This window comes from Trichomycterus rosablanca, chromosome 23 (assembly GCF_030014385.1).
Source record: "Trichomycterus rosablanca isolate fTriRos1 chromosome 23, fTriRos1.hap1, whole genome shotgun sequence".
Lineage (NCBI taxonomy): Eukaryota > Metazoa > Chordata > Actinopteri > Siluriformes > Trichomycteridae > Trichomycterus > Trichomycterus rosablanca.
Window position 1 is genome coordinate 6,924,686 of NC_086010.1, and position 25,645 is coordinate 6,950,330.

Genomic DNA, 25,645 nt, shown 5'->3' on the forward strand with positions numbered 1-25,645 from the left:
TGGAGGAAGGTTTAGGGTGTGTGTGCTAGGCATGTGTCTAACTTTTTTTTTTACGTTTCAGACCTGCATGTTTCTACTAAAAATGTGCACTTTTGTCTTGTTCAGCTGTAACAGTAACAAATCTCTAAGGAAGCTAATAAATACACTATATAATCCACCAACATTGAAAAGTAACCTTTTTAGAAATGAAACGAAAATTAAAATTGTAGCCGAGACAGTTGAGAGGATTTTGAGGGCAAATGAGACTAAAAGATCCTAAACCAAATCAAACCAAAGGCTATTTTATTTAGGACACATTATGAGAAAATCTAATTAATTAAAAAAGACAACTATACTTAGAAGGGTTAAGGGTAAAAGAGAAAGCAGATGGCCAACAACAAGATGAATGGAAACAATTAGAGGATTAATTGACAACAATTAAGAATCCTAACATCCCATAAAGAAGACAGGATGTTCTGGAGAAACTCTATTCGTATGTAAGGGGTCTACACACCAAGTGTTGTAGAAGTGTCAAATGGATCCTAAACCAAATCAAACCAAGGGTTCTTTTATTTTGGACACATTATGAGAAAAAACGAATTAACTAACTGAAAATGACAACTATACTTAGAAAAGGTTAAGGTAAAAGAGAAAGAGGATGGCCAACAAGAAGATGGATGGATACAATTAGGAAAATAATGGACAAGCCATTAAGAAGTCCAAAACAGAAGACAGGATGTTCTGGAGAAACTCTATTCATATGTAAGGGTCTACACATCATGTGTCATAGGAGTGTCAAATGGATCCTAAACCAAATCAAACCAGGGCTCTTTTATTTTAAACATATTATGAGAAAAAGTAATTAATTAAAAAAGACAACTATACTTAGAAGAGTTAAAGATAAAAGAGAAAGAGGATGGCCAACAAGAAGATGGATGGATACAATTAGAGAAATAATGGACAAGCCATTAAGAAGTCCAAAACAGAAGACAGGATGTTCTGGAGAAACTCTATCCATATGTAAGGGGTCTACACACCCAGTGTCATAGATAAAGGCTGTGTCTGAGTTCAGCACATCTCTAGAAGTGCACACTTTGGCAACATATTTAAGATATGGCTTTAATAAGGGAGTAGGGAAGAAACAGTCCGGTGTACAAGAATTAAAACACTACCTAAAAGTCCAGAGACGCTTTATTTGTTGTTTAAATGAACACACTTCTACAGGATACGCGTATAAACAAAATTGAACTGCTGTTACACTGAACATATTACTGACTACTCTATAGTCAGCATGTTTAATACAATTGTCAAGTTACAGTAGCCACTTTGGTTTTGTGATCGTCTATGTCATCTTCAAGATATTTTCTTTTTTTAGCGCTTTAGCGTTTAGCAGTAGTGTGGTTGATATGCTTTGACAGAGGAAAAAGATGCGGCGTTGGGGGGGGGGGGGGGGGTGTCTCACTTTACGTGTCTCAGAATCTAAGTGTGTGTGTGGTCAGTGTGTTTGCTTATGTGTCTCCAGTTTGGTATGATAGGATGTATAGGTCACTAGGGGTTAACCCATATGGTAGCCATCGGCTTCACACACACTAGAGCTCTTGTCTCCAGTTGGAAAGCCGTAGTGATTACCTCCAAACTCACCCTCTTTAAATCCGCAGCAAGTTTTGGTTCCACATCTGTAATCCTCAGCATGCTGCGACTCCATGCTGGGGGCCAGCACGACTCCGTCACAGAAGCTGGCGAGAAAAAGCAGTCCAGGCACGAAACTACCCCATACTGCTAGGTTAAACTCACTGTGTTATTTAAAGATGTGTTGCTGGAATGCAGTGAATATACAGTTTTAGAATGTTAAATATTTGTATTTGAAATAAAAAATCATGCAGATGTGGGGATTTGTGCCCATTAGGTCAAAGGAACATTCCTATTTGTTATTATAATCCCTATTCAGAACATGGTTTACATATACAGATCTTTCTTGAAAATGTAAATGTAAATGCAAACTCATTGTCTGAAACCTTGCCAATCTAATCTCATTTATCTAATAGCGCTCTACACCCCTCTAGACCTGCGATGACATGCCACTATTTATAAACATTAAACAGCAAGTACTGAAGTGTAAAATAGCCATAGACTCCATTGAACATCTTTGATAGCTTCCATCTGTGAACCCCAACTGCTCTGCTTTGTTCCCGTGTCTAAATCTTTGAGTTTAACTTTAGTAGGGAAGAGAAGCACAGTTCAGTAACTTCTGCAGTAAAAACATGGACAGTCATCAATTACCACGTGAGCCGACAGCTCGTGCAGCTTTTTAATGGTGATCTTTAAAGTTTAGCACATCGTTTGCACACTTCTTTTCTGTCTGCACTGTCAGTGTTTGGTCATGCGTGGTCGAGCTTTCTCAGACCATGAAACCACTTCTTTTATGATGAATTCTTTTTCTACTGAGTTATAGAAATTAAATGCCCAAACCCTATACCTCATTTCCTTTCTCTCAGGGTTTACAAGAGACAAGGGACGCGTTACCCAACTAATCCCACGTTAGGCCAAAAGAGGGCAGAAGATTAAAGATAGCTTTAATAGAGCAGTTATTATTTATTAAAGGTGTAAGCACTGTGGTATCACGATAGTGCGGTAGGTAGTCTTCATGCCATACATCTCCAGCTATGCTAGTTCGATCCCTGCCTCCAGTTACAGTCTGTAAATAGGTTTGCATGTTCTATCAACATATTATACATGCTGTTTTCCTTCTAGTATTTTAGTTTTCTTCAAATCCCTCTAAAACATGGTGGTAGGCGGATCGGGTACTCTAAATTGCCTCCAGGTGTGTGTGAAGTTGTGAGTGTGTGGACCCATCACAACCCTGAATAGGATAAAGTGGTTACTAAAAATAGCCACAAGGTCATAATTAGGCTTGTTCTGTTTACTTCAGTTGCTGTGATCCCTTGAGAAAACATAATAGTGTATTAATCTTTTTTTTTATGTTACACAGATGTTAAATAATAAAAAAACATTGGGTGGAGAAATTGGTATTTTTATGCAAATTTAAAAGATTATAAACTACGGCAGCGCATTTATTTATTTATTTTTTGATTAATAGGATTTTAAGGTCATGTTTTACACACTGTGGTTACATTAAATGACAGGACAGGTAGTTACTGGTTACACAAGATTCATCAGTTCAAGTTTAATGTCAAACACAGTCATGGACAATTTTGTGTCTCCAGTTCACCTCACTTGCATGTCTTTGGACTGTGGGAGGAAACCCACACAGACAGTGGGAGAACATGCAAACTCCACACAGAAAGGTTTATTTTTGTTTGTTAGGAATTTATTGATCATCATGTTTTACGCTCTTTGGTTACATTCATGACAGGACAGGTAGTTACTGGTGACCCAAGATTCATTAGTTCAAGTTTAATGCCAAACACAGTCATGAACAATTTTGTATCTCCAATTCATCTCACTTGCACATCTTTGGACTGTGGGAGGAAACCCACACAGACACGGGAAGAACATGCAAACTCCAGACAGAAAGGACCTGTACCGCTTCACCTGGAAATCGAACCCAGGACCTTCTTGCTTTGAGGTGAGAGTGCTACCCAATGAGCCACCTGCCGCCACTAGAGCAGCGCAATGGGACAGCTGGGTGCCACATCTCAACATGAGTCCTGGTGACCTGGGTTTGTTTATTAACTCTAATCTTTGTCTATGAGATGTTTGACATGTTCACCTGCTCTTGTATCCTCTCAGCTTCCAAACATACAAATAATTGATGAAGATTAATTGATGCAGAACTGTTTTGTAAATTATTGAACAGAGTTTGGTCCATGCTCTTGGTAAACCTGTAATTCATTGTTGCAACCCAGTTTGCTTGCCCAGTGTGCACCAAGCCATCAAACAGACTAAGCTGCCCTGTTTTAAGTATCTTTTTCTTATTTTCTCCCAGTGTGATTGTAGCTCATTTCCATATTTGTGCCAGTTCCTATCTGCCTACTCTGCCACTGGACTAGACAAGGACACAAGACTGCAGTCAGTTGGCTACATCTTTTAACCTGATATTTGGCTCACACCAAGCTGTATGAAGAACTATGCAAAACACTTCACAAATCGTCCATCACTAGTGCAGGAGCTTTGATCAGACGCAATAACACAGCGGCAATGAAACCTCTGTCCATCTCTGTCCCTCAGACACAGCCACTTGGGCCTGTTGGATACACAGTCAGGTCAATAGCACCATCTGGGAGCCTTTAGTATTGGTGGGGTAGTGCATTATACCACTGAACCCCCCCCACCCCCCGCACCCTGTCCTGTCTAATCTAAACACAAGCAATATCTTTAGTCTTAAGGCCACAAGTGCAGTTTAGTTTAACATATCACTCTAAATCTATCCTACTGCTATCTGCCTCTGCACATAATCTGCATGAAAGAAACATTTGTAAATATTTGCAGTCTAGCCTCCCTGCTGTGCATTGAATCTTTAATAAAACCTAGCTACTTTATTAGTTTTTGACAGACGTTTGCCCAAGGTTAGACGCGTGTACGTTTAGGAGAAAGATTGCACGTGCCAGCTTCGCCACGTGTGCCGTCCTCCTGTCGTCTTGCTTTTTATTTTCAGGTCTGCCTTAATAATTCATTCTCCAGGCTGCAGGATGTGCACCAGCCCTGTGACTGCTCACTTAAAGCAACAAATATCAGTTCCGTTCAGAGAAGCGTGCTCTCTGTGAGAATTCTAAATGAAGAAAACGTTATTGCTTTACACACAAACTATTGGATTTGTTTCCAAGTGCTTCAAGGCATCTTTTTTCATTTTATTCTGTAATTAATAATAAACATCTTAATGAATGCTGTGCATGGTAAAAACACTCTGGTACTTCAGGCATCAACAGACTAGGCAAGGGAATAAGTTAACAGAAAGGCATGTGTTTATCACCAGGGATCCTGGAAGACTGACCATAAAACAGAGACCATGATGTTATCTGGTGCATTCGTGAATATAATACAGACTATTTTGAGGTGCAGTAGGGAACCCTGCCCAGCTGGGTAATAGCAGAGCACTTGAGAGGTTGAGATTCGGGTGGTGGTGAAGTAGTGCGTTACCCGAGGACCCATCTGCAGTTATGATTGATTTCCTTCTAAAATAAATACATTTGTTTGCTTTACAGCTGTCCGCTGACCAGAGATTTTACTGTAACGTTAACAAGGGTAATTTTTTGTTATTATTAAAGCTGTATGCTACCTGTAACATCATAAAATAATTTATTACAAGACATTCATTCGTTTTTTTAATTAATTAATTTTTTATTTTGTTTATGCATTTTCTCCTCTTTTGCTCCCTTTACGCGTGTCCAATTGCCCGATTGCGCCACACTTCCTCTCCACCAATGCCGATCCCCGCTCTGATTGAGGAGAACGAAGCTAACCCACGCCCCCTCCGACACGTGGGCAGCAGCCGTATGCATTTTGTCACCTACACTTTGACGAGTGCACTGCGGATCAGCACTGTGTACGGAGAGACACACCCTGACAGCACTCCTTTCCCATCAGCAGGCACCATCAATCAGCCAGCAGAGGTCGTAATTGCATTAGTTATGAGAGAGACCATATCCGGCTTTTTAATATTCCACCCCTATCTGAACAACAGGCCAATCGTTGTTCATGTGGCTGCTCAACCCAGCCGGCAGGCAGAGCTGAGACTTCATACGATGTATTCGAGACCCCAGCTCTGGTGTTCTAGCGTGTGTTTTACCGCTGCGCCACCTGAGCGGCATATTCGTTCATGTTTAGTGTAATGTTTTTTATTATCATTTAAACTATGGCAGTACAGTATAACAGGATCAGCAACAAAATGACAACTATGTTCTGACTCTAAACTTCTAGATGTTGATAGAGAACATAAACAGCTGCTATTTTTCAGCATCCCACTCAGGAGAAGCACGTTTTTGTTTTGCTATTCACAGACACACAAATACGATTCCATGCACACACGGGGCAGGATGCAGCTTCAATAACACAGAGAGCCACAGCTGTAACAGGACAACTCATTAACTGACTAATTAAAAACAGAGAACCAATTAATAAGCAACAAATGAGAGTTTTGTTTGAGTTCTGATCTAATTAATGAAAACAAAATAATACTTAGTAATTCACCGTTTCTTAATGGTGTGTGCTATGTTACAAATGCTCGTAGATAAAAACTGGGGTTAGACGTCTGGATCACAGTTGCATTACAGGATTTGTTGGATTAAACTTGGAAAATATGACAACACTACAGTTTTTACACATTTCTTAGAATTGCTTGTGGTGGCTCATTGGGTAGCACTGTCTCTGGGTCCTTTCTGTGTGGAGTTTGCATGTTCTCTCTGTGTCCATGTGGGCTTTCTCCCACATGGGGGTGAAATTATGCCTTTGTTGATGCTGTGTATGTGTGGGGGGTGTAAATCTAGTATTGTCACACATTAGACTATATATTAGAGATACTACCGATATGAGGACCTCAAAATACTTGGAATTGTTTGTGGTGGCTCATTGGGTAGCACTGTCTCTGGGTCCTTTCTGTGTGGAGTTTGCATGTTCTCCCTGTGTGTGGGTTTCCTCCCTCTATCCAAATGCATGTAGTCCGTTACAGCTGCTGAAATTGCCCTAAGTGTGTGTGTATGTGATGGACTGGTGACCTGTCCACTGTTTCTTTCCTTTCGCCTAGCAAATCAGACTCACCATGGCCCTGAATAGGATAAAGCGGTGGTAAAACGATGAATGAATGAATGACCTTGTGCAGGAAACAGTGTCTGATGTAGGTTATTAAACATTTCTGTGGTCACTGCAAATACACACAAGGACCCAGATACAGTTTCAGGTTTTATAATTGAAAACCTGTACAGAGTGTGAAAAAAACAATCAGTACTGGACGCTTTCCTTCAAGAGTAACAACCGAGCTGTCTCCTTTAGCACGTCTTCGGGTGAACATTTTGTTTCGTGGAGGAAAGCTCCAAGATTGGCACTGTCACCCAGGGTATGATGGATGGCGAGGGGGAAATGGCCTTTGGAAGGAAAGAGCACTCCAGGGAGCTGCAGAGCAGATTGAGGCTCAGCACACAAATCCCACCTAGAGTAGAAGTCTGAACCTTCCAGCACCGCAGTTCTCCTGCTGCAGCTCGTGTAATTGGACAAACTGCTGTGTGTGTTTCCATTCGTGTGTAGACCCACACTGCAGAGAATGATGTTTCCATAACCTCAGGAGAATGGGAGGGATTTCACAGGGTTTAGATGGTTCAAAAAATGTGTTGTCCTTACAAATTGCTTCTGTGATTAACTGGTAGGATAACTTGCCCTTGAAATGATTAGGTGTAGAGAGCAGATCATAGATATAAAGACCTTTTTGTGAAGAAGGCATGGGTGATGAGCTAAAATCCATTTATAGTCTGTATGTGTTGTAAATGCCCTTCCAGTAGTACTCAGTTCCCAGAAGAACAGTCCTGCCACACTGTTCCCTCACTGGCCTGCCTGTGTAAAATGTTTATTTCCATCCCTAAAATCGATGTCTTGGTTCCTAATGGCTAGAGAAAATGGCTAAAACCTCTCTTTGTGAGTGTATGCCAAATCAATGCCGAGCTACGATTACCAGAATACCTTGAAGGTGACGATTGAGTTTTGCTAATGTGTTACTCTACTTTTGAAAAGCAGAGAGGTCACCAGGTCATTGCTTACACATCAGTTAACACGGGAAATCACATCCACATGTGGAAAATACCTGAATTCATCTTTATGATGCTTTGGAATTGGGAACTAGACCTGTGCGGAACAGGACTTGTATAGATTTCAGATGGAAGTCATGACAAATGCAACAAGCTTGCTACTTTATTCATGCTGTGTTCTTCACCACTGCAAAAAAAATCAAGTCCTGGGGGAAGCCAGACGTTGATTACGCTTTTCATCCTTCCATCGACTAATACCTTGAGGGTTATGAGAGCTTGAGATATTGCCAATTTCATTCACATAGACAAGCAGAATACATTATGTGTAACATGATTACCAGTCGGTGTGTGAGATATTATTGTATTACCTTATTGATAATTATGTTATACTAATATCAATCCATGGTCCAAATTTTCATGGTATTGAAATACACACTACATCTCCAAACCCTACACACAATCATTCCATTCTAAAGCATGAATAATAATATGGAGCTGGTTCTCATTTGCTGCTATACCAGCCTCCACTTTTATTTGGTTCATTAGATTTTGGAACATAACTGTAGATATCTACCTCGGTTTAGCTACAAGAGCATAATCTGGTCAGGCAATGACTATCCTATCTATCTATCTATCTATCTATCTATCTATCTATCTATCTATCTATCTATCTATCTATCTATCTATCTATCTATCTATCTATCTATCTATCTATCTATCTATCTATCTATCTATCTATCTACCCCGTGTTCACTCTTGTGAGTTAAATTCACGGCAGGAAAGGTTTATGTGGGTGCCTTTATATCTGTTAGGTAGTCTCTGATATTATATGTGAATTCCTAATTTAGTGAATGAAATACAGTTCAAAAGTTTTTCTGCTTTTCCAAGGTTAAAAATGTCTTTCATTGTTCCAGCTATTGAGAATTTCTGTTATTCCCTTTGGTATTTAGGGCACTCTATTAGTATGTGTTTAATCGTGATGGGTAATTGGCAGGATTCGCATTGCAGGGCATCCTCCCCCTTTATCAAGTAGGAATGTGTAAGTCTGGTGTGTCCAATGCAACATCTAGAGTAGATACCTTGATCTTTACGTTACGTTTTTCTGGGTATGATTTCTGGCGGATTTTTAAGTCTGGGCATATTTCATAAAGCTTGTTCTGTGGTCAGGCCATGATATTAAGCAATATTTTGCTTGTAGTCCATTTCTTAATGAAGCTGAGAACACTGTCATGCTAAAACATGAAGGAACCTTTTCTACACCGTGACAAAGTTAAAAGCACACAATTCTTCAAACTTTGTTTTTGTATTCTGTGCCATTCGAAATGGCCTTAAGTTTCCCAGCCTATACTATCAAAACCAACCACAGAACATTATTTTTCTTTTACCACCCTGCATAGCTGCCACTATTTATTTACACAGACAGTGTTCTGGTATCTGCCAACCCTAGACGTGTTTTGACTGCAAGCAATATTCAGCTATTTCTCCACCAGTCTAATGGTAGAGTGTTTTAATATTTCATATCTTAGGAGCGACTAAATATGCAATATGTGTTTGCTAATTGAAATTATTATTGTTATAATGGTTTATTCTTTTGTCATGTGTAATACAAGCTTTGTTTCTTTATTAACACAATACAGTCATTCTTATAGTAGCCAGGATGATTACTAGAACAAGAAGTGCAAAACAATAGTACAAACAAGTGATAGCTGCCGTTCACATGAATTATGTGTTTAACATCGCAGTTGTAGCCTAGTGATTAAGGTCCTGAACTAGTAATCAAAAGGTTGCTGGTCCAAGCCCCACTACTTAACCCCTAATTGCTTACACAGTATACTGTCACAGTACTGTAAGTCACTTCGGACAAAAGCGTCTTCTAAAAGCTGAAAATGTAAACACAATACAATGTGAATGTAAATAAACGCAATTCTATAAAATCTAGCATTTCAGCCTAGATCAGACTGAGATATTCATTTCTGTTACTCCTTTTAATTAAATACTACAAAACACTGTCAGATTATTCCCTGTTTTTATGACCGTGTGCTCTTTTAATATGATTTTTTTAAAAAGAATGCCTCACGACTCATGCCTATAAGAGGGTGCATTTTGAAATTATGTTGCTATGGTGACACATTCTGGTTGGGCAAAGAACGTGGCATGTTTTGGTGAAGCTAAGGACCTATGGTCCCACATTCTAAGCCTTCGCTCACCTCCTCTTCACTTTGAATTAGCCTGTGATGTAAAATTGAGGTGTGTGAATCACTAAAAGCATCGATGCTTCTCGCTGCCTCTCATACTCTCGCATCCCTAGTCTTTAGAGGAAGCGGTCTTTCACATTTGAGAATGCTTCTTTATTTTCTCTGCTAAAAAAGAGCAGATAATAGAACATTACCTCAGAGGTCTTGAAGCCCTTTTAATCTCCCATCAAATTGTTTGTGGAGGGTTTTTTGTCCCCATCACATCAAACCGCCTGATGCGTTATAAGGGTTTAGCTTATTCGGCTGTGTGTCTCTCAGCCTCGTGATGGAAGGATCTTCTTTGCTGACTAGCTGTCAAGGTGGCAGGTTGATGTCTATTGATCTACTTCATTTATTATGGGCGAGAAGATGCAGCCTGCATGAGAATTAAACCTGCAGCACGCCAGCCTTTCATCCCAACAGAGCAGGCATTACGCTCTCTTTCTTCATTTTCTTTCTTTACCTCCCAAACTCCTTTGTGCTTTGCATTTGCGAGTCAGACACACAGTTACTTCCCAGTCTCTGAGGTTCTAAGTAAAATGTATCGATTACCTTAAAGTGACATGAATCGCTTTTAAATATTTATTATGTTGCTCATCTATAGCTGAAATGTGTTTCTGTTATTGGTCTCATTAGTTTGATTGAGGCTCAGAGGTTGGTTTGACACGGCACTTTATGTGAGGAGTCTGTGTCTGTTCACGAGGGAATGATATGGGCTAGATTTAATTCTCTGCTAGCCATTTATTTGATGACTAAAATACACAGAACATTTCACTGCAACCACTACCGGTCTATAAGGTCTATCCTTCATCTCCTAGACCAACTCAAACTGCAGCAATAGATGCAATGCGATCGTCTCTGACTTTACATCTACAAGGTGGACCAACTAGGTAGGAGTGTCTAATAGAGTGGACAGTGAGTGGACACGGTATTGAAAAACTCAATCAGCACTGCTGTGTCTGATCCACTCATACCAGCACAACACACACTAACACACCACCACCATGTCAGTGTCACTGCAGTGCTGAGAATGATCCACCACCTAAATAATACCTGCTCTGTGGTGGTCCTGTGGGGGGTCCTGACCATTGAAGAACAGGGTGAAAGCATGTTAAAAAAGTATGTAGAGAAACAGATGGACTACAGTCAGTAATTGTAGAACTACAAAGTGCTTTTATATGGTAAGTGGAGCAGATAAAATGGACAATGAGTATACACTGTATATATACTATATATATACAGTATATATATATATATATATATATATATATATATTTATATACTATAGTCTAGCACCTACATCACTGAGCCGCCACTGCTCACCCCAGGAGAATACATGACACGGCTTAATTTTAGTTAATTTTCTCAGTTTTGTGACCAAATGCTTCTTGCTGTAAGAGGAGAAATGTAAAACAGCCTTGTAACAACCTTTCTTTTGTGAGAAACCGCCTATTTTCACAGACCCCCCTGTGAGACTCTACAGATGAATACAGGAATTCTTCTGCACTCGGCTCAGAACTGAAATGATTTTACCAGAACTTGTCCTATAAATGGCTGTTTCGGTTTCCTACCTTGTTCCGCAGTTAGTGAATAACCAGCACACATAGAGTTGGCATCGTTACAGGGGTGATGCTGGCTTTTAAGCATAAACCTGGATCGGTTCCATGAGAAACCAAGCTTTCTAGCTTTCTGTCAGTTTTGGCAGGGAGAAGCGAGGCCTTGCAAAAACCACAACAAACATCAGCTCCCGAGCACTGGCCTACCTCACCCCTATCACTTTTCTCACTCATTACCACACACTCTGACCACGAGGGCCTTCTGGTACACATCCAGATCCACTAGCTAATAAAGCCATGAATTCTAACCCGATTCTGATCCTGTTTGTAAATGCTAACACTTTTATACATACAGGGTCTTAAGCTTTTACTTCATATTGCTGCTCTGCTCTAAACTATTAAGGTCATTGAGCGTTTATGCTCTTATATCATGGATTTATGCTTCAGTAAGCACAAATCTGCTCAGTGCTGACTCGGGACCAACACACAGTGTGTAGGAATGTTCAAAGAAACTAAAATGTGAAAGTAATTGGTTCAAAAGAACAAAAAGCACATACAAAGATTCTATCCATTTAAATTATGCACTAGTTTTAAAACAATTTAAGGCATAGGAGAGTTTGTTTGTTGTTTATTAGGATTTTAACATCATGTTTTACACTTTGGTTACATTCATGACAGGAACGGTAGTTACTTATTACACAAGATTCATCAGTTCACAAGGTTATATCAAACACAGTCATGGACAATTTTGTATCTCCAGTTCACTTGCATGTCTTTGGACTGTGGGAGGAAACCGGAGCACTCGGAGGAAACCCACATGCACACGGGGAGAACATGCAAACTCCACTGCCCCCACATTCTTGCTGTGAGGCGACAGTGCTACCCACTTAGCCACTGTGCCGCCCATAGGAGAGTTAATCTGGATACACGCTACACTTTCTTGCCGTTGTAATTGATTTTAAAATTGTGACACACCTCAGATATGAAGAGTTATTTTACAGAACTAATTAACCTCTTCACTTTATAAGATTTATATAAGATTTAACTAAACAACACTTAGATTCCGCTCATAAATCAGAACCTTTGTAGAACTCTTCATGGAACTTCTCATAAACTGATTTATAAACAAAAACGTGCCCACCAGTCAGACATAAAAACAAATATTACACATATTAACAGAATAGTTGGAAATGGCAAATCAGCCTAATAATCGGCCTGCATATCTTTTGAGCCAGGTATTAGTGGGTGATTGTATAGTCTGTGATACTTTGATAGTTGAAAGAATTCAGCCACTAGGGATGTAACGATACACGCTACCCATGATGCGATGCGATTCACAATACTGGGTTCACTATATGATTTTTTCCAGATTTTTTAATCAAAATGAAATTGAAGACAAATTATGACAAAGTTTCTTTTTATTATTTATCTTTAAAAAATAAAATACTGTATTTGTGCTTATTTTTTATTTATCTAAATAATTAATGTTCCTTTATTTCTGAGGTAGGTACAAACTATGCAAAACAATGCTGCACATTTCCCTTTTTGTGTAAAAAAAACTGAAATGAAATTTTAAAACAAATCCCACATTATATAAATAAATGAATAAATGAACAAAGAAAGTATCCTCACAAAAATAAAGTTGGCTGGAAAATTCCGAACCTGGCAACCCTGTAGTGACGTCAACCAGGCAAGGTGAATAGCACCAGTGTCCTCTGCTGTTTAAAGTGAATATGGATTCATTATACATGTAAACCGATTTGAATCGTTACACATGTGAATCAATTGTCTTGTGGTGCATCGTTACATCCCTGTCAGCCACTGCACAGTATATAAAAACCCGACAGTAGAACCATTCAGAAATACAGATTCTTCTCTAATTTATAGCTCAGCCCCTTTTAATCATGCAGTTTTACCTGGCAGTCAGCCAAGTAGGATTCCCCCTAAAGTCATATTTCCAGTTGAAACAGGCAGTTAACAGGAATAACATCTACTACGATGTTCATGTAATTAGCATACATCCTACACTAATTAATGATTAAGAAGTGAGTTCATTTTGAGGCTACAGATCTACATATTCGAGTCACATTATTATGACCACCAGCTGATATCCAGAGTAACAGCTAGATGGGTTGGGAGTGACTCAATAAGGTCCTGGTAGGTTGTCTCAGGTATGTGGAGCCATGCTGACTGCAGAGGGTGCATGGGGAAGGATCCATAGAGCGAACACGATGATCAAGGTGGTCCCACAGATGCTCAATTGAGTTCAAGTCTGGGGAATTAGGGGGCCAGGGTAGTACTTGGAAGTCTTGGTCATGCTCTTCCAACCAATGTCAGACATTTCTAGGCGTGTGACATTTCGCATTATACAACAGTTAGTTCCGACCTTACAATCTGATTGGTTGAGAAGCGTTCTAACCACAACTGTATTACTCCACTGACGCGTTGCCAGTAACGACAAGCTTCATGCACACAAACGCGCACACAAACGCGCACGCAGGCGACACAGACTTTTTTCCCGATCGCGTATTAAATCCGTTATCTGATATACAATCTAGTGCACTATGTAGGGAACATAAATGTGTTTGTAACGCAAACAGTTCGTTTAATAGCCCAGTTAGCAGCTCCTAAAAGTTCTGTTATCACCCATCCTTTGGTGCATGCGAGAGGTTTTTTATTTATTTTTTCCCTTCGGAGGTTCTTGCCTTTTTCTTCTTGTTGTTCTTACCTCCGTGAAATGAGTTTTTGCAACTTGGGATGTCTGCTTTGTAGTGTTAAACTTTATATTCGTTGTGGAACTACTTTTTGGCGGAAGGTATTGTCAATATTAAAGCATATTTAATATGAAATTCAGGGCTTCTTTGATTTATTTTCTTTCTTTATTTTGTAAAAACTGTTGTATAAAAGCAATAGAACACTTGAGGTCGTGATATTATTCGCGATAACGCACTCCCTCTCGTGTTCTATTGCTTAATTATCTTGCTGGAAGATTCCGTCCGTCCCAAGGAAGACAATTGCAGCAATATATGTGCAGCCATACCAACCAAGCCAGCTCACGAAACAAGACTTCCTTCATAAGCTATGTGCTGCCGCTGTTGAAAGTAGAAAGTGGTCATAATAATGTGACTCGACTGTGTATAATATGGGCATAATCAATAAAACATGGAAAAAGACCAGTTTAGATATAAAGAAACTGCTTGCATGTTTTGAACAAAAGTGGTTAACATTTTACTGTATTAATGTGTTCGCAACTCAACTATGCTAGCAAAACAGCTACATCAAACAGTGATCAAAGGTAGATGAGTTTGACTGTTGTCTTGATTTATTTTATTAATATATTTATTAAATTTATTAATCAGTACTCCGGTCTCTACTACTAAAACCATCTCTTATTTCCATGATATTATAACTGTAAATTCTTGACCACAATTGTTGCAGATTTATTATTAAGTGCCGTCAAGTTGATTCCGACTCCTGGCTGGATTTATGCTACGTTGTTAAACAGTAAAACGTAACCGATGTGGAGCGGAGCCAACGTGACCCGAGTGCTAGTGCCCCATTTCCACTCTGTGTGTAAACTCTAGCGGAGGCATCGTGCTGTGCCTGATGAGAAGTGACATGTTTGAGACGTGTTTGCAAAAAATAAAGGGTTTGCTTTTAGTGTAGTGGCAATATAAGAGTCTGGCGCGCTCTAATGCACACACACAGACACACACAGTCCTACCACACACTCTGGCACACATAAGGGAAGAACCGGAGTTCAGTGAAGACGACCTTAACCCAAAAATCATTCAGCACTTGTCGAATGTTAAGTACGACTCAGTGCTGAAAAAGAGATGGAAGAGCACAATAAATCTGAAGTCTGTTTGAGCCGGGATAGCTTTTTGTACTGTGCGTCAGCCTGAAGCACTGCAGCCTGGATTGTGTATGTTCTATCCTTGTCTCATGTATGTATCTTCTGTTTTGCAGCCTGTCGGCCCGGATTTTACAAGTCCTCATCCATGGATGCCTACTGTGTGAAATGCCCCCCACATAGCTACTCTCACCAGGACAAGGCCTCTGAGTGTATATGTGAAACAGGCTTCTACAGAGCAGAGACGGACCCTCGCTCCATGGCATGCACAAGTAAGCTAATTTTTTGGACAGTCCTGGCATTTTCAATTTTGTCATTGTCTGTTTAGGTAAATAATTGAGCCCAAAAGTTTATGAACAGCTCTCCTAATTAATCCTGGTGTTTTAACAGTAACACCCATTCTAACACCATAGGGGTCACCTTAGCAGATCATTCATCTGGGACATTTTTGTATTTAATTTTTATCTTTTACTTTTTATCTCCCTTTTTTTTCTGCCCTCTTTTAAATGTTATTTACTAACATTTTTTCCTTTATTTTTTCCCTTTAAATTGCTTCTTTAACTAATTTTTTTCTTCCTTTCTTTCTTTTCTTTTTCGTTTTTGTTTTGTTTTTTGTTTTTTTTGTGGCTTTTTCCACGCATTTATTTGTTTATTTATTATACTTTTTAACATTCCTTCTTTAATTATTATTATTTTATTATTTTGTTAAACTTTTTGTTGCTTTTTTCCATTCTTTATTTTTCTCTTTATATGCTTTTTATAAAACTATTATTATTACTATTATTATTCCCCCCCCCTTTCTCCCCCACTTTAGCGCATCCAATTTCTGCCCGTCAATCATCCTCTCACTAATGCTGGCCCCTGCTCCTGATTGGGGAGGACGAGGCTGCTCCACGCCCCCTCCTACAAGTGCACAGCAATCCAACATCTTATCACCTACACTTGACGAGTGCAGTGCAGTACAGCGCTGTGTACAGAGAGCCACACCCTCTACCGCACTCCTTTCCCATCTCTGTGCAGGTGCCACCAACCAGCCAGCAGGGGTCGTAATTGCACTAGTCTGAGAGAGAGAGACCCCATCCGGCTTAATCCCGCCTCTATCTGAACAACAGGCCAATCGTTGTTCATGTGGCTGCTCAGCCTCAGCCGGCAGGCAGAGCCGAGATTCGATACGATGTATTCGAGATCTCAGCTCTGGTGAACAGCGTGTGTTTTTTTACCGCTGCGCCACCTGAGCGACCAAATTTTTATTATTATTATTTCCCTATTATTCCCCTTTATAATTTTACTTTATTTTTACGTTTTCTTCCTCAGTGGCTCCAGTAGCTCCAATAAGGTTCATTCCTTACTTTCAGTTACTGTTTGTGTTAAGTTTGGCATGTTTTCCATGTGTCTAAATGCGTTTCCTCAAACCCATTCATATAGCACTTACTGTGGATAACTGAATAAATAATATGCTTTCCTGTTGGACATGTTACTGTACAGGATAATTTTAATACTTGACTGTTCACATCAGGGCCTCCATCAGCACCAGGCAACCCCATTTCCACAGTGAATGAAACCGCTGTGACTTTAGAGTGGAGCCCACCGCGCGACACCGGGGGCAGAGGGGACGTCACCTATAGCGTCCACTGCAAGAAATGCTCGGGCACAGTGAGAGAGGTGGGCGAGAGGTGTGTGCCCTGCGGCAGCAGCGCTCACTTCAGCCCACGACAGTTTGGCCTGGCACACCCCCGAGTGCAGATCACCGAGCTGCAGCCTCGAACCAACTACACATTTAGCATCGAGGCTGTGAACGGCGTTTCAGATCTCAGACCGAGCCCTCGACATCTAGTGAACGTCAACATCACCACCAGCCAGACAGGTCAGCCATATACACAGATGTGTGTGTCAGTTTGATCCTTGTGGGGGAATTTGTACACTGACTTGTGTATTACTGGAGCAAAATATTTCAATTCTTAATTCAGAACTTAGAACTTGTGGTCTTAAGCCACCTTTAACCCAACTGAACACTTGACTGAATAGGTAGGTGAGTCATGATTATATGTCTAATGCCATGGCACTTTATAACAAATATAGAATAACTTCAATTGAACATTTTCTTTTAAGCAGGTAACAAGATCTGAGGATTAATAGAGAAAATAGCTTGGCCATGATGATATTATCAATCAGAAATGTGATATTATCAATCATAAATGTGTGTTGAGTGTAGCACAGTGTGTATTGTGCTTTTAAGTAGTGAGCAAATGTGACTCAGCTTCTTTCATCCCTCAGTCTCTGATTGCATCCCCACTTATCAAAAAAAAGCTTCATGCCTAATCCTCTTTTCTGTTCTCTTCAGCCATCGTCTTGCCTGGATAGAGCCATCGTAACTCTCAAATGACCTCACACCCACTAGCATGTTAGGATATGTTATTTAGCCCCCTGAGCTCAGAGTGGGTCGGAGAACGAAAGAGGGATCTAGAGTGAGCGAAAGAGAGAGCGGGCATGTAGGAAAAAATGGAAAGAGCGAACTGAAAAGTAGGAGCTGTGATGAGGGCTCTGAGAGCGTACCCGACCAGGACACTCAAATCAACAACCTCTTACGCTAATAAGAGCCGACAATGGCGTTACCATGGGGATGAGGCAGTGGGATGCAGGGAGGAATAAGCGATGCCGGGCAGCTGATGTTCTAATCGCACAGGCTCTTTTGTGCACCCTTAAAATATTTACAGGACACTTTCTAAAGTAGTGTGTGTATACACTGAGCAGTGTAGCGTGGGTTTGTTTTCACTGTATGTCATTTTAACAAGGACACAATCGAAAGACCCGTATTCCATATATGTAAAAAGTTAAGATGATTAAGTTTGGGGTTTTGATTTCCGAGATCGTACTACTCATCGTCTTCAACAGGAAAACACATGTCCAGCTTAGTACTTGACTAGTATTTTATTTATGGAGTGTGTTAGCTCAAGTACCAAACAGATTAAATCATTACTGGAGTACTTACATTTCTACAGGCATTGTGTTTAAACAATGGTGGTATGCTGTAGCTTTAATGTACCTAAGTCACTTACGTGGTTCTGTATGTAGCTCAGTTTTAGAAGTGTTATAAACCATTTAGCCATCAGTAAAGTATAAGCAGCTTCAGCATGTCAATCTTTGACACTAAATGATCTATAATCTGTGCTGTATAAGACATTATACATGCATATTTAGGGCATTTGGGCAGGGACTATGGTTCGGTTGGTTACATTGATATTGGGGTGGGCAAATTTCAGTGTAAAAACACATTAAAAATGTTTTAAATTCTTTTATTTTCATTTTTTTTTTACTTCTCAATGTTCTTTTTAGTCTCCATTCATCCTTCCAGCTTTTAAAAATATTTTTTCCATTTTATTTTAATTATATATAACTTTAACTTTCTACTTTTTTGTCCGCCTCCCTCTCTTTGTTTCTAATCCATTTATCACTTAATGTCTGGGCCTAATTCCAGACAATGTTTCTACCAGCCCACACACCCCGACAAATTTATTAGCACTTCATTTAACACCACTGTTATTTCCTCTTAATCATTAGTTAATTTTTATTTGCCCGTTCTCTTTTTCTTTCTTTCTTTTTGCTCCATGTTTCTTCTGTATTCAGTATTTCCTCTCTTTCCACCACCATTTGTTTTGTTTATCTATATTGGTTTTTAGACAGGGCAGCAACATCCTAAGGGGCGTTCAAATGCTCTGTTGTACCCTGTGCTGTTCAGAGCTTTGAGGTCCCTGCACCATTACTTACTACACAATGCATAATTTATCACCTGCAATACCTCCCTCCATCCTTTCCTCCCCCCTCCACAGTCCTTCATGCTTTAATTAGAACCACAATTAATTCTGTTCCTTATGATGGAGATCAATCTCAATTCATCTTCTGTCGCCACCCTCTCATCATTAATTTCCTTCTCTTTTTTCGTCTCAGTGAGCGTGATAGTTAAGGAGAGGAGGAGCAGAGACAGCATCACACTGGCCTGGCAGGGTCCGGAGCCGTCCGACGGTGCCGTGTTGGAGTACGAAGTGACCTATTATGAAAAGGTTAGTCACTCTGGTCTTGCTCCAAATCGGGCAAACTGCCTAAATCTTCATGCTGATCTTTCTGGCCCTGTGTGTCTGGTCTGATCGGGCATATGGCCACTGCTGAGCCATAGCTCTTTATTGCACCCTGGGGAGCCACTGGCTTGACAGTACACAGATACGCCGTCCTTCTCTCTATTTCCAATTAGCAGTTTTGGATGCTAAATACATGCTGGCTGATCAACGGTAAATTTTCTCACACATTTGGTGTCACTGCAGCCCTGCTGATTTGCAAATGTGAACAAAAATTGGGTTACCTGTAGAAATTTTAGTGGTCAGCACTTTACCTCAAACTAACCTGGTTAAACTGCATTTTATCCAAAAATGTCTGAGAACTAAACAACACTTATTCTATTTGGAGTCAATTTAATTAATGTTTATTAAACTATCTTAGATGAATATCAGAATCAGGTTATTGTTATAATGTCGTGTTTTCTTATTTTTTTTTAATTAAATGTTTATTTAATTAAAATAATTAAAACTTAATTACATGTCATTTCATTCAAATTTAGTCAATTTAAGTCAGTTCAGTGTTATTAAATTAAGAATAAATTAAAATAATTGCATTTGTAACAACTCATTCATTAAATATTATTTGTTAATCAATTTAATTTTTTACTTCTGATTTTCTTTTTCTTTTTGATAATATAATTCTATGTTTTTACAGATTCTCTTTTTCATTTAATTCAATATTTCCAGGACATGGTATTCATTTCAGTGCTTTTTAATTTAGCCATCAGTGCCGTGTCTTTTAAATCAGCGTTAGTTTGTCCAGCGTTATTAGATTTGGATTTGAAGTTTAGTTTAAGGCGATTTAGAGTCTTTCTTTTCAATATTGTTTAACTTAGTGTAATTTAATTTACAGCTATTCAGTTCAGTTTAGCTTAGGGTTGTTAAATTCAGTTCGGTAGATAATTTAATTTGGGTTTAAGTCATTTAACCCAGTTTCTGTGATTTTAGTGAGATTCTGTTTTGAGTAATTCACTTTAGTAATTTTGTTTAGTCTTGTGCAGTTTAGTCAGATAAGACTGTTTTATCAGTCTGCCTACCTAACTGCCTATCTAAATTGTATTAAGTCTCTTATGTCTTGTCTGGTGCTTGGGTAATGCAGCAGTAAATCACACTAGCCCACTACCACTGGGAACCAGGATTTGAATCCCCAGCAGTGCTATCAGCCAGTCGCAAGTGTTTATAAAGACATGATCGGCTATGGTGGGGTTGGCTGATGGCTGAGGCACAGCTATGCATTTCTGAGGAAGCCAGACCCACTGCGACCCTAACCAAGATGATGGCAAATCAGTGGCGTAACTAGGAGCTCATGGGCCCCAGTGCAAAAAAAAAATACATTTGGGGCCCCCTCAACAAATTTCATATATATTTCACATATATTTCATATATATTTAAAATTTTATATGCTGTATCTTATATGCCCCCACCCGCCATGGGCCCCAGTAATAAATAAAATAAATGTTTTGTCTGCTGAGCTTAGTGTCCTGTACCCCGTCAGTGTAAAATTTTAACCTAAAAAAGTAGCATAACGTTTGACCAATTACATTTACATTTTACCAAATGACTAGCACACCAAACTTGAGGTCCAAATGAACTTAGCAACGAAGGTAACAACTTTCCTACAGTGTTGTTCATTTATACACAACAGCCTGAAATTTTCACTACTAACTAACTGCTTATTGATTCTATTGAATTTACACACTTACACTGTGTTGGTCCTTTCACAAAATACCATAACAGATACATTTATTGTTTAATAATAGTGGAAAACACTAATTTTACAAATTTACTGTTGTAAGGTAATACCCTTTTTACATCCTGTACAATCTTGGCTTTAGTGCTGTAGGGGTTAAACCCTTGCCTGCCGGATGGCAGCCAGCTTTTAATGTAGTACACTAACTATAAATTTTTTCTAATAACACTTATATTTTATGCATTACTTATTTCCTGCACATGCTCCATTCCATCAGGAGTTTAAACCAACAAGATCTGCACAGGTGGTTTAGGGCTCTGAGAGCCTCTCCTGCAGGAGGTTCCAGAGAGAAGTGGGATGATTATCATGATTTATGCAGGTGATTATAGGCTATATGGCTTTGAGATGAAGATCACAGATGGGCAGGCTTGGCAGCTGCTGCTCTGTTTGATCTTGGGCATTCGGCCCACTCTGGCTGGGTCTAAGTGTTAGCCAAGTCGTCCATTTTTCACTGTTTGGGTGTGGTGGCTTCGAACTGACAAATTCCTGCCTGAATAAGATGCCCCATAACTCTGGGTAAAGCTAATGAAGAAAGATCAATAAATCAGCTTTTGAATATTAATGCAGACATTGGCAGTGGTTAGTTTTCTTTAGGACAAGATAACAGGATCATTAAGCAGCTGTGTGGATGTCTTCTTTAGATCAGCGCTGTCTACTCTTTGTTTCAGTGAGCACTACTTGCTATGCTGTGAGTAACTTGAAATGCAGCACATTTGCATTTTTCTTCTGCATCAGCGCAAAGAAAAGCTTTGTTAGCAACGTAAACGGTATCGTTGATATATTACACCCATATACACTGATCAGCCATAACATTAAAACCGCCTCCTTGTTTCTACACTCAGTGTCCATTTTATCAGCTCCACTTACCATATAGAAGCACTTTGTAGTGACAATTACTGACTGTAATTTCTCTGCATGCTTTGTTAGCTCTCTTTCACCCTGTTCTTTAATGGTCAGGACCCCCACAGGACCACCACAGAGCAGGTATTATTTAGGTGGTGGGTCATTCTCAGCATTGCAGTGACACTGACATGGTGGTGGTGTGTTAGTGTGTGTTGTGCTGATATGAGTGGATTAGACACAGCAGCGCTGATGGAGTTTTTAAACACCTCACTGTCACTGCTGGACTGAGAATAATCCACCAACCAAAAACATCCAGCCAACAGCGCCCCATGGGCAGCGTCTTGGTTCCTGGTGAAGGTCTAGAAGATGACCAACTCAAACAGCAGCTAGTGGACCAACTAGGTAGGAGTGTCTAATAGAGTGGACAGTGAGTGGACACGGTATCTAAAAACTCTAGCAGCGATGCTGTGTCTGATCCACTCTTACCAGCACAACACACACTAACACACCACCACCATGACATTGTCACTGCAGTGCTGAGAATGACCCACCACCTAAATAATACCTGCTCTGTGGTGGTCCTATAGGGGTCCTGACCATTGAAGAACAGGGTGATACCGGATAAAAATGTATGTAGAGAAACAGATGGACTACAGTCAGTAATTGTAGAACTACAAAGTGCTTTTATATGGTAAGTGGAGCTGATTAAATGGACTAGAAACAAGGAGGTGGTTTTAATGTTATGGCTGATCGGTGAATATCTCTGATTAAATAGTTTAAACATCTACATAACAGGAACATAAGCAAGTACAACAGCTCTGCATGTTCTGGAAGGACTGTGTTGTGACAACATTTTATATAAGATAAATAATCAACATAAAATCATTATTTTCCCATAGAATCAACGGGACCAAAACTACACAGTGCTGAAAACCAAATCCAACATCATGACAGTGGAGGGGCTGAAGCCCGGCACAGTTTATGTGTTTAGAATTCGAGCCCGTACTGACGGCAGCTACGGCAATTATGGTGGCGAGATCGAGCTGGAGACGAGCCATGAAGGTAGGTGTAAAATCTGATTCCAGTTCCATTTAGTGTCTTTATGTTTTACAGCAATGTTAATAATCCTTTCCAGTCAGTTCTTACAATCACTTTTTCATCAGCAGTTACACCCCAGCATAAAGTAACTCAGTGCACATACAAGCAAACAGGCCTGTATTATTTTTTGTGTATATGGCTTATTATGGCTTATGTGTGGAAATGTTACAACACTTAATCTCCCTAATTCAATAATAAGCATTTTTTTAAGTAATATATTTTTTTCTCTTGCTTTCTTGATTCAAAATCATGATCAAGCTGCAGGGAGTATAATTGGATGCTCAGTGTTGCTCAGTACGGCAGTCTTGAAACATACAGTGGTACCTTGAAACTCAACGTCAATTGGTTCTGGGAGTGGCATTAAGTTCAAAAGGTGTTGAGTTTCAAGGTATTTTTCCCCATAAGGATGTACGGGAAACATGTTAATGTGTTCCATGGTCCTGTGGAACTGTATATATTTTAGGCTAATGTTAAATAATTGGGGTTTTAGACACTTGAACATTGAAACTAACACAAATATAATCTAAAAAATCTATAAAAATTACAATAAAACCTGCACTTTACCTTTACTTCTTTATGCTTCTTAATCGTGGAGATGCTTGACCTTGGAATACTGTATTCCTTAGCGAGTTCAGTAAGGGTGCATTCATGTGAGCCGGCTGTGCTGTTATTTCCTGTGGAGTGTGGCTGTGCACAAGGTTTAACGTGACTTATTGTACTAAAATGAGCAAGGAAGTTCATTAGTGGAGAAAACTTATGAGCAGAGGTTTAGTGTTTCACGTTAGGTCTTGTTACGTTTTTTTTTTTTTTAACAATAAGCGTTTTAGACTCTTGGAAAAGCTGATTCTTACAATTTCTCAGCACCCCGAGCTAAACAAAAGTTTAAAAGTGAAACAGGAGAAAATCCAGCTAAACACAGATACACGTGGAGCTTTCAGAGTGATTTTGACGGTTTTCATACAAATGCAGATTCGTCTCATAGCCGTACTTTGATGACGTTTTACCACACAGCTTGAGCCAAACACTGGACAAAGTGGCGTTCGCACACACATATAGTTTAAGTTAAAAGTCGATCATCAAGAAGGGCCACAAGTTTCAAAGATTTCACATTTAGGGGACGTTGAGTTACAAGGTACCACTGTACTTGTTTCTAACAAGCGCTTATGTCATCACTGCAGCAACAGTCTGAAGATATCGGTACCAGTTTTAAATACTGGATGATAAAGGAACATCTTCCCAGTTTAAGTGAACTGGCCTTACTGTCAGGCAAATTTTATCGTCCTTCCGTTTGACTGCTTCTTTAAGCAGATCTTTGTTGTTCGTCTCCTCTTTGTTGTTTGTCTTCACTCAATCAATCTTATCCCGTAAACTCCCTGGTGCTCTTGTTTTTCCAAGTCTCTGTGTTCCATCATGTCTCACAGCATAGATACAACTAAAAGCTGGGGCAGAGACATCATTAAAAAAAACCCCGAGAGGACTAGCAAAGACTGACTGACTACAGCTTTTCACATCATTTTCAAAGAATTTCCACCCCCAGAGCTCATTTCTGTCTTACGCACAACATGGGGGTGGAGGGGGGGTTAATCTGCATATCACCAGTGAGCACCGAGGCCTGCAATAGTTCAATGTTTGCATGTTTATTTCAATGAAAATGACTCAATGCTCGAGACAGTTCAGTGTCAGGCAGTTTGTGAAAAATGTATGAAGAAAAGCCATATCTTATTAGTGAACTCAATTAGTCCCTGAAGGCTTGCACACTGTCACCCAACACAACGGTGTGTTCTGTTTTTACTGAGTTTGAAGAATAACTGTGTTGACATGTGATGAGATTTTAAGTTGGCAGACCTTCTGCTGAATCAGTAAAAACAATAGATGCTTTTTAACCCTACAGTAACAGTGATGTCATAAAAATGGCCCCTTCCCCATTCCTTTCACATATTTTCACACTTACTGTATATGTTTCAGATAGTCAAATTATTTTTAATATTAAACAGAGATAACCCAGGTAAACAGAAACTATTTTCAATGTTAGACAGAGATAACCCAGGTAAACAGAAACTATTTTCAATGTTAGACAGAGATAACCCAGGTAAAGAGAAACTATTTTTAAAATGATGATGCTGCCTTGCCTTATGTGAGAAAGTAATGATCCCATTAGCTTCTAAATTGAACATTTAACCAAATTCTTTTTACAATTTGGTTCAATTTTACTAGCCACACAAAAGCATGATTGTTGCCAGATGTGTTAAATCTAAACATTATTAAATAGAACTAGGGATGTCCCGATCACGTTTTTTTGTTCCCGATCCCGATCCCGATCATTAATTTTGATCCCGATCCGATACCGAGTCTCAAACCGATACTTGTATTTTCTAGATATTGTCTAGATAAGAACTAGATAATACTGTTTACACAGTGCACACCTCAAGTACATTACAGTTATTCAAATTAATCCAATGTATGTTTAACAACTGAATAGCTCTGCAGTGCTGTAGGAAAAAAATTGCCTGCATCCAAGATATTGCTTAATGT

At 39.5% G+C, this 25,645-nt stretch overlaps 1 protein-coding gene across 2 annotated transcripts in view; it reads left to right on the forward strand.

Moving 5' to 3' along the window:
* The window catches only part of ek1 (eph-like kinase 1), a 71,365-nt gene that overhangs the window by 10,388 nt on the left and 35,332 nt on the right, over window positions 1-25,645 (forward strand). For both annotated transcript variants that reach the window (XM_062986000.1, XM_062985999.1), the window contains exons 3-6: window positions 15,430-15,585; window positions 16,830-17,177; window positions 19,259-19,371; window positions 22,915-23,077. In XM_062986000.1, the coding sequence (XP_062842070.1) occupies window positions 15,430-15,585; window positions 16,830-17,177; window positions 19,259-19,371; window positions 22,915-23,077 (780 nt within the window). The remainder of the gene's footprint in view (window positions 1-15,429; window positions 15,586-16,829; window positions 17,178-19,258; window positions 19,372-22,914; window positions 23,078-25,645) is intronic.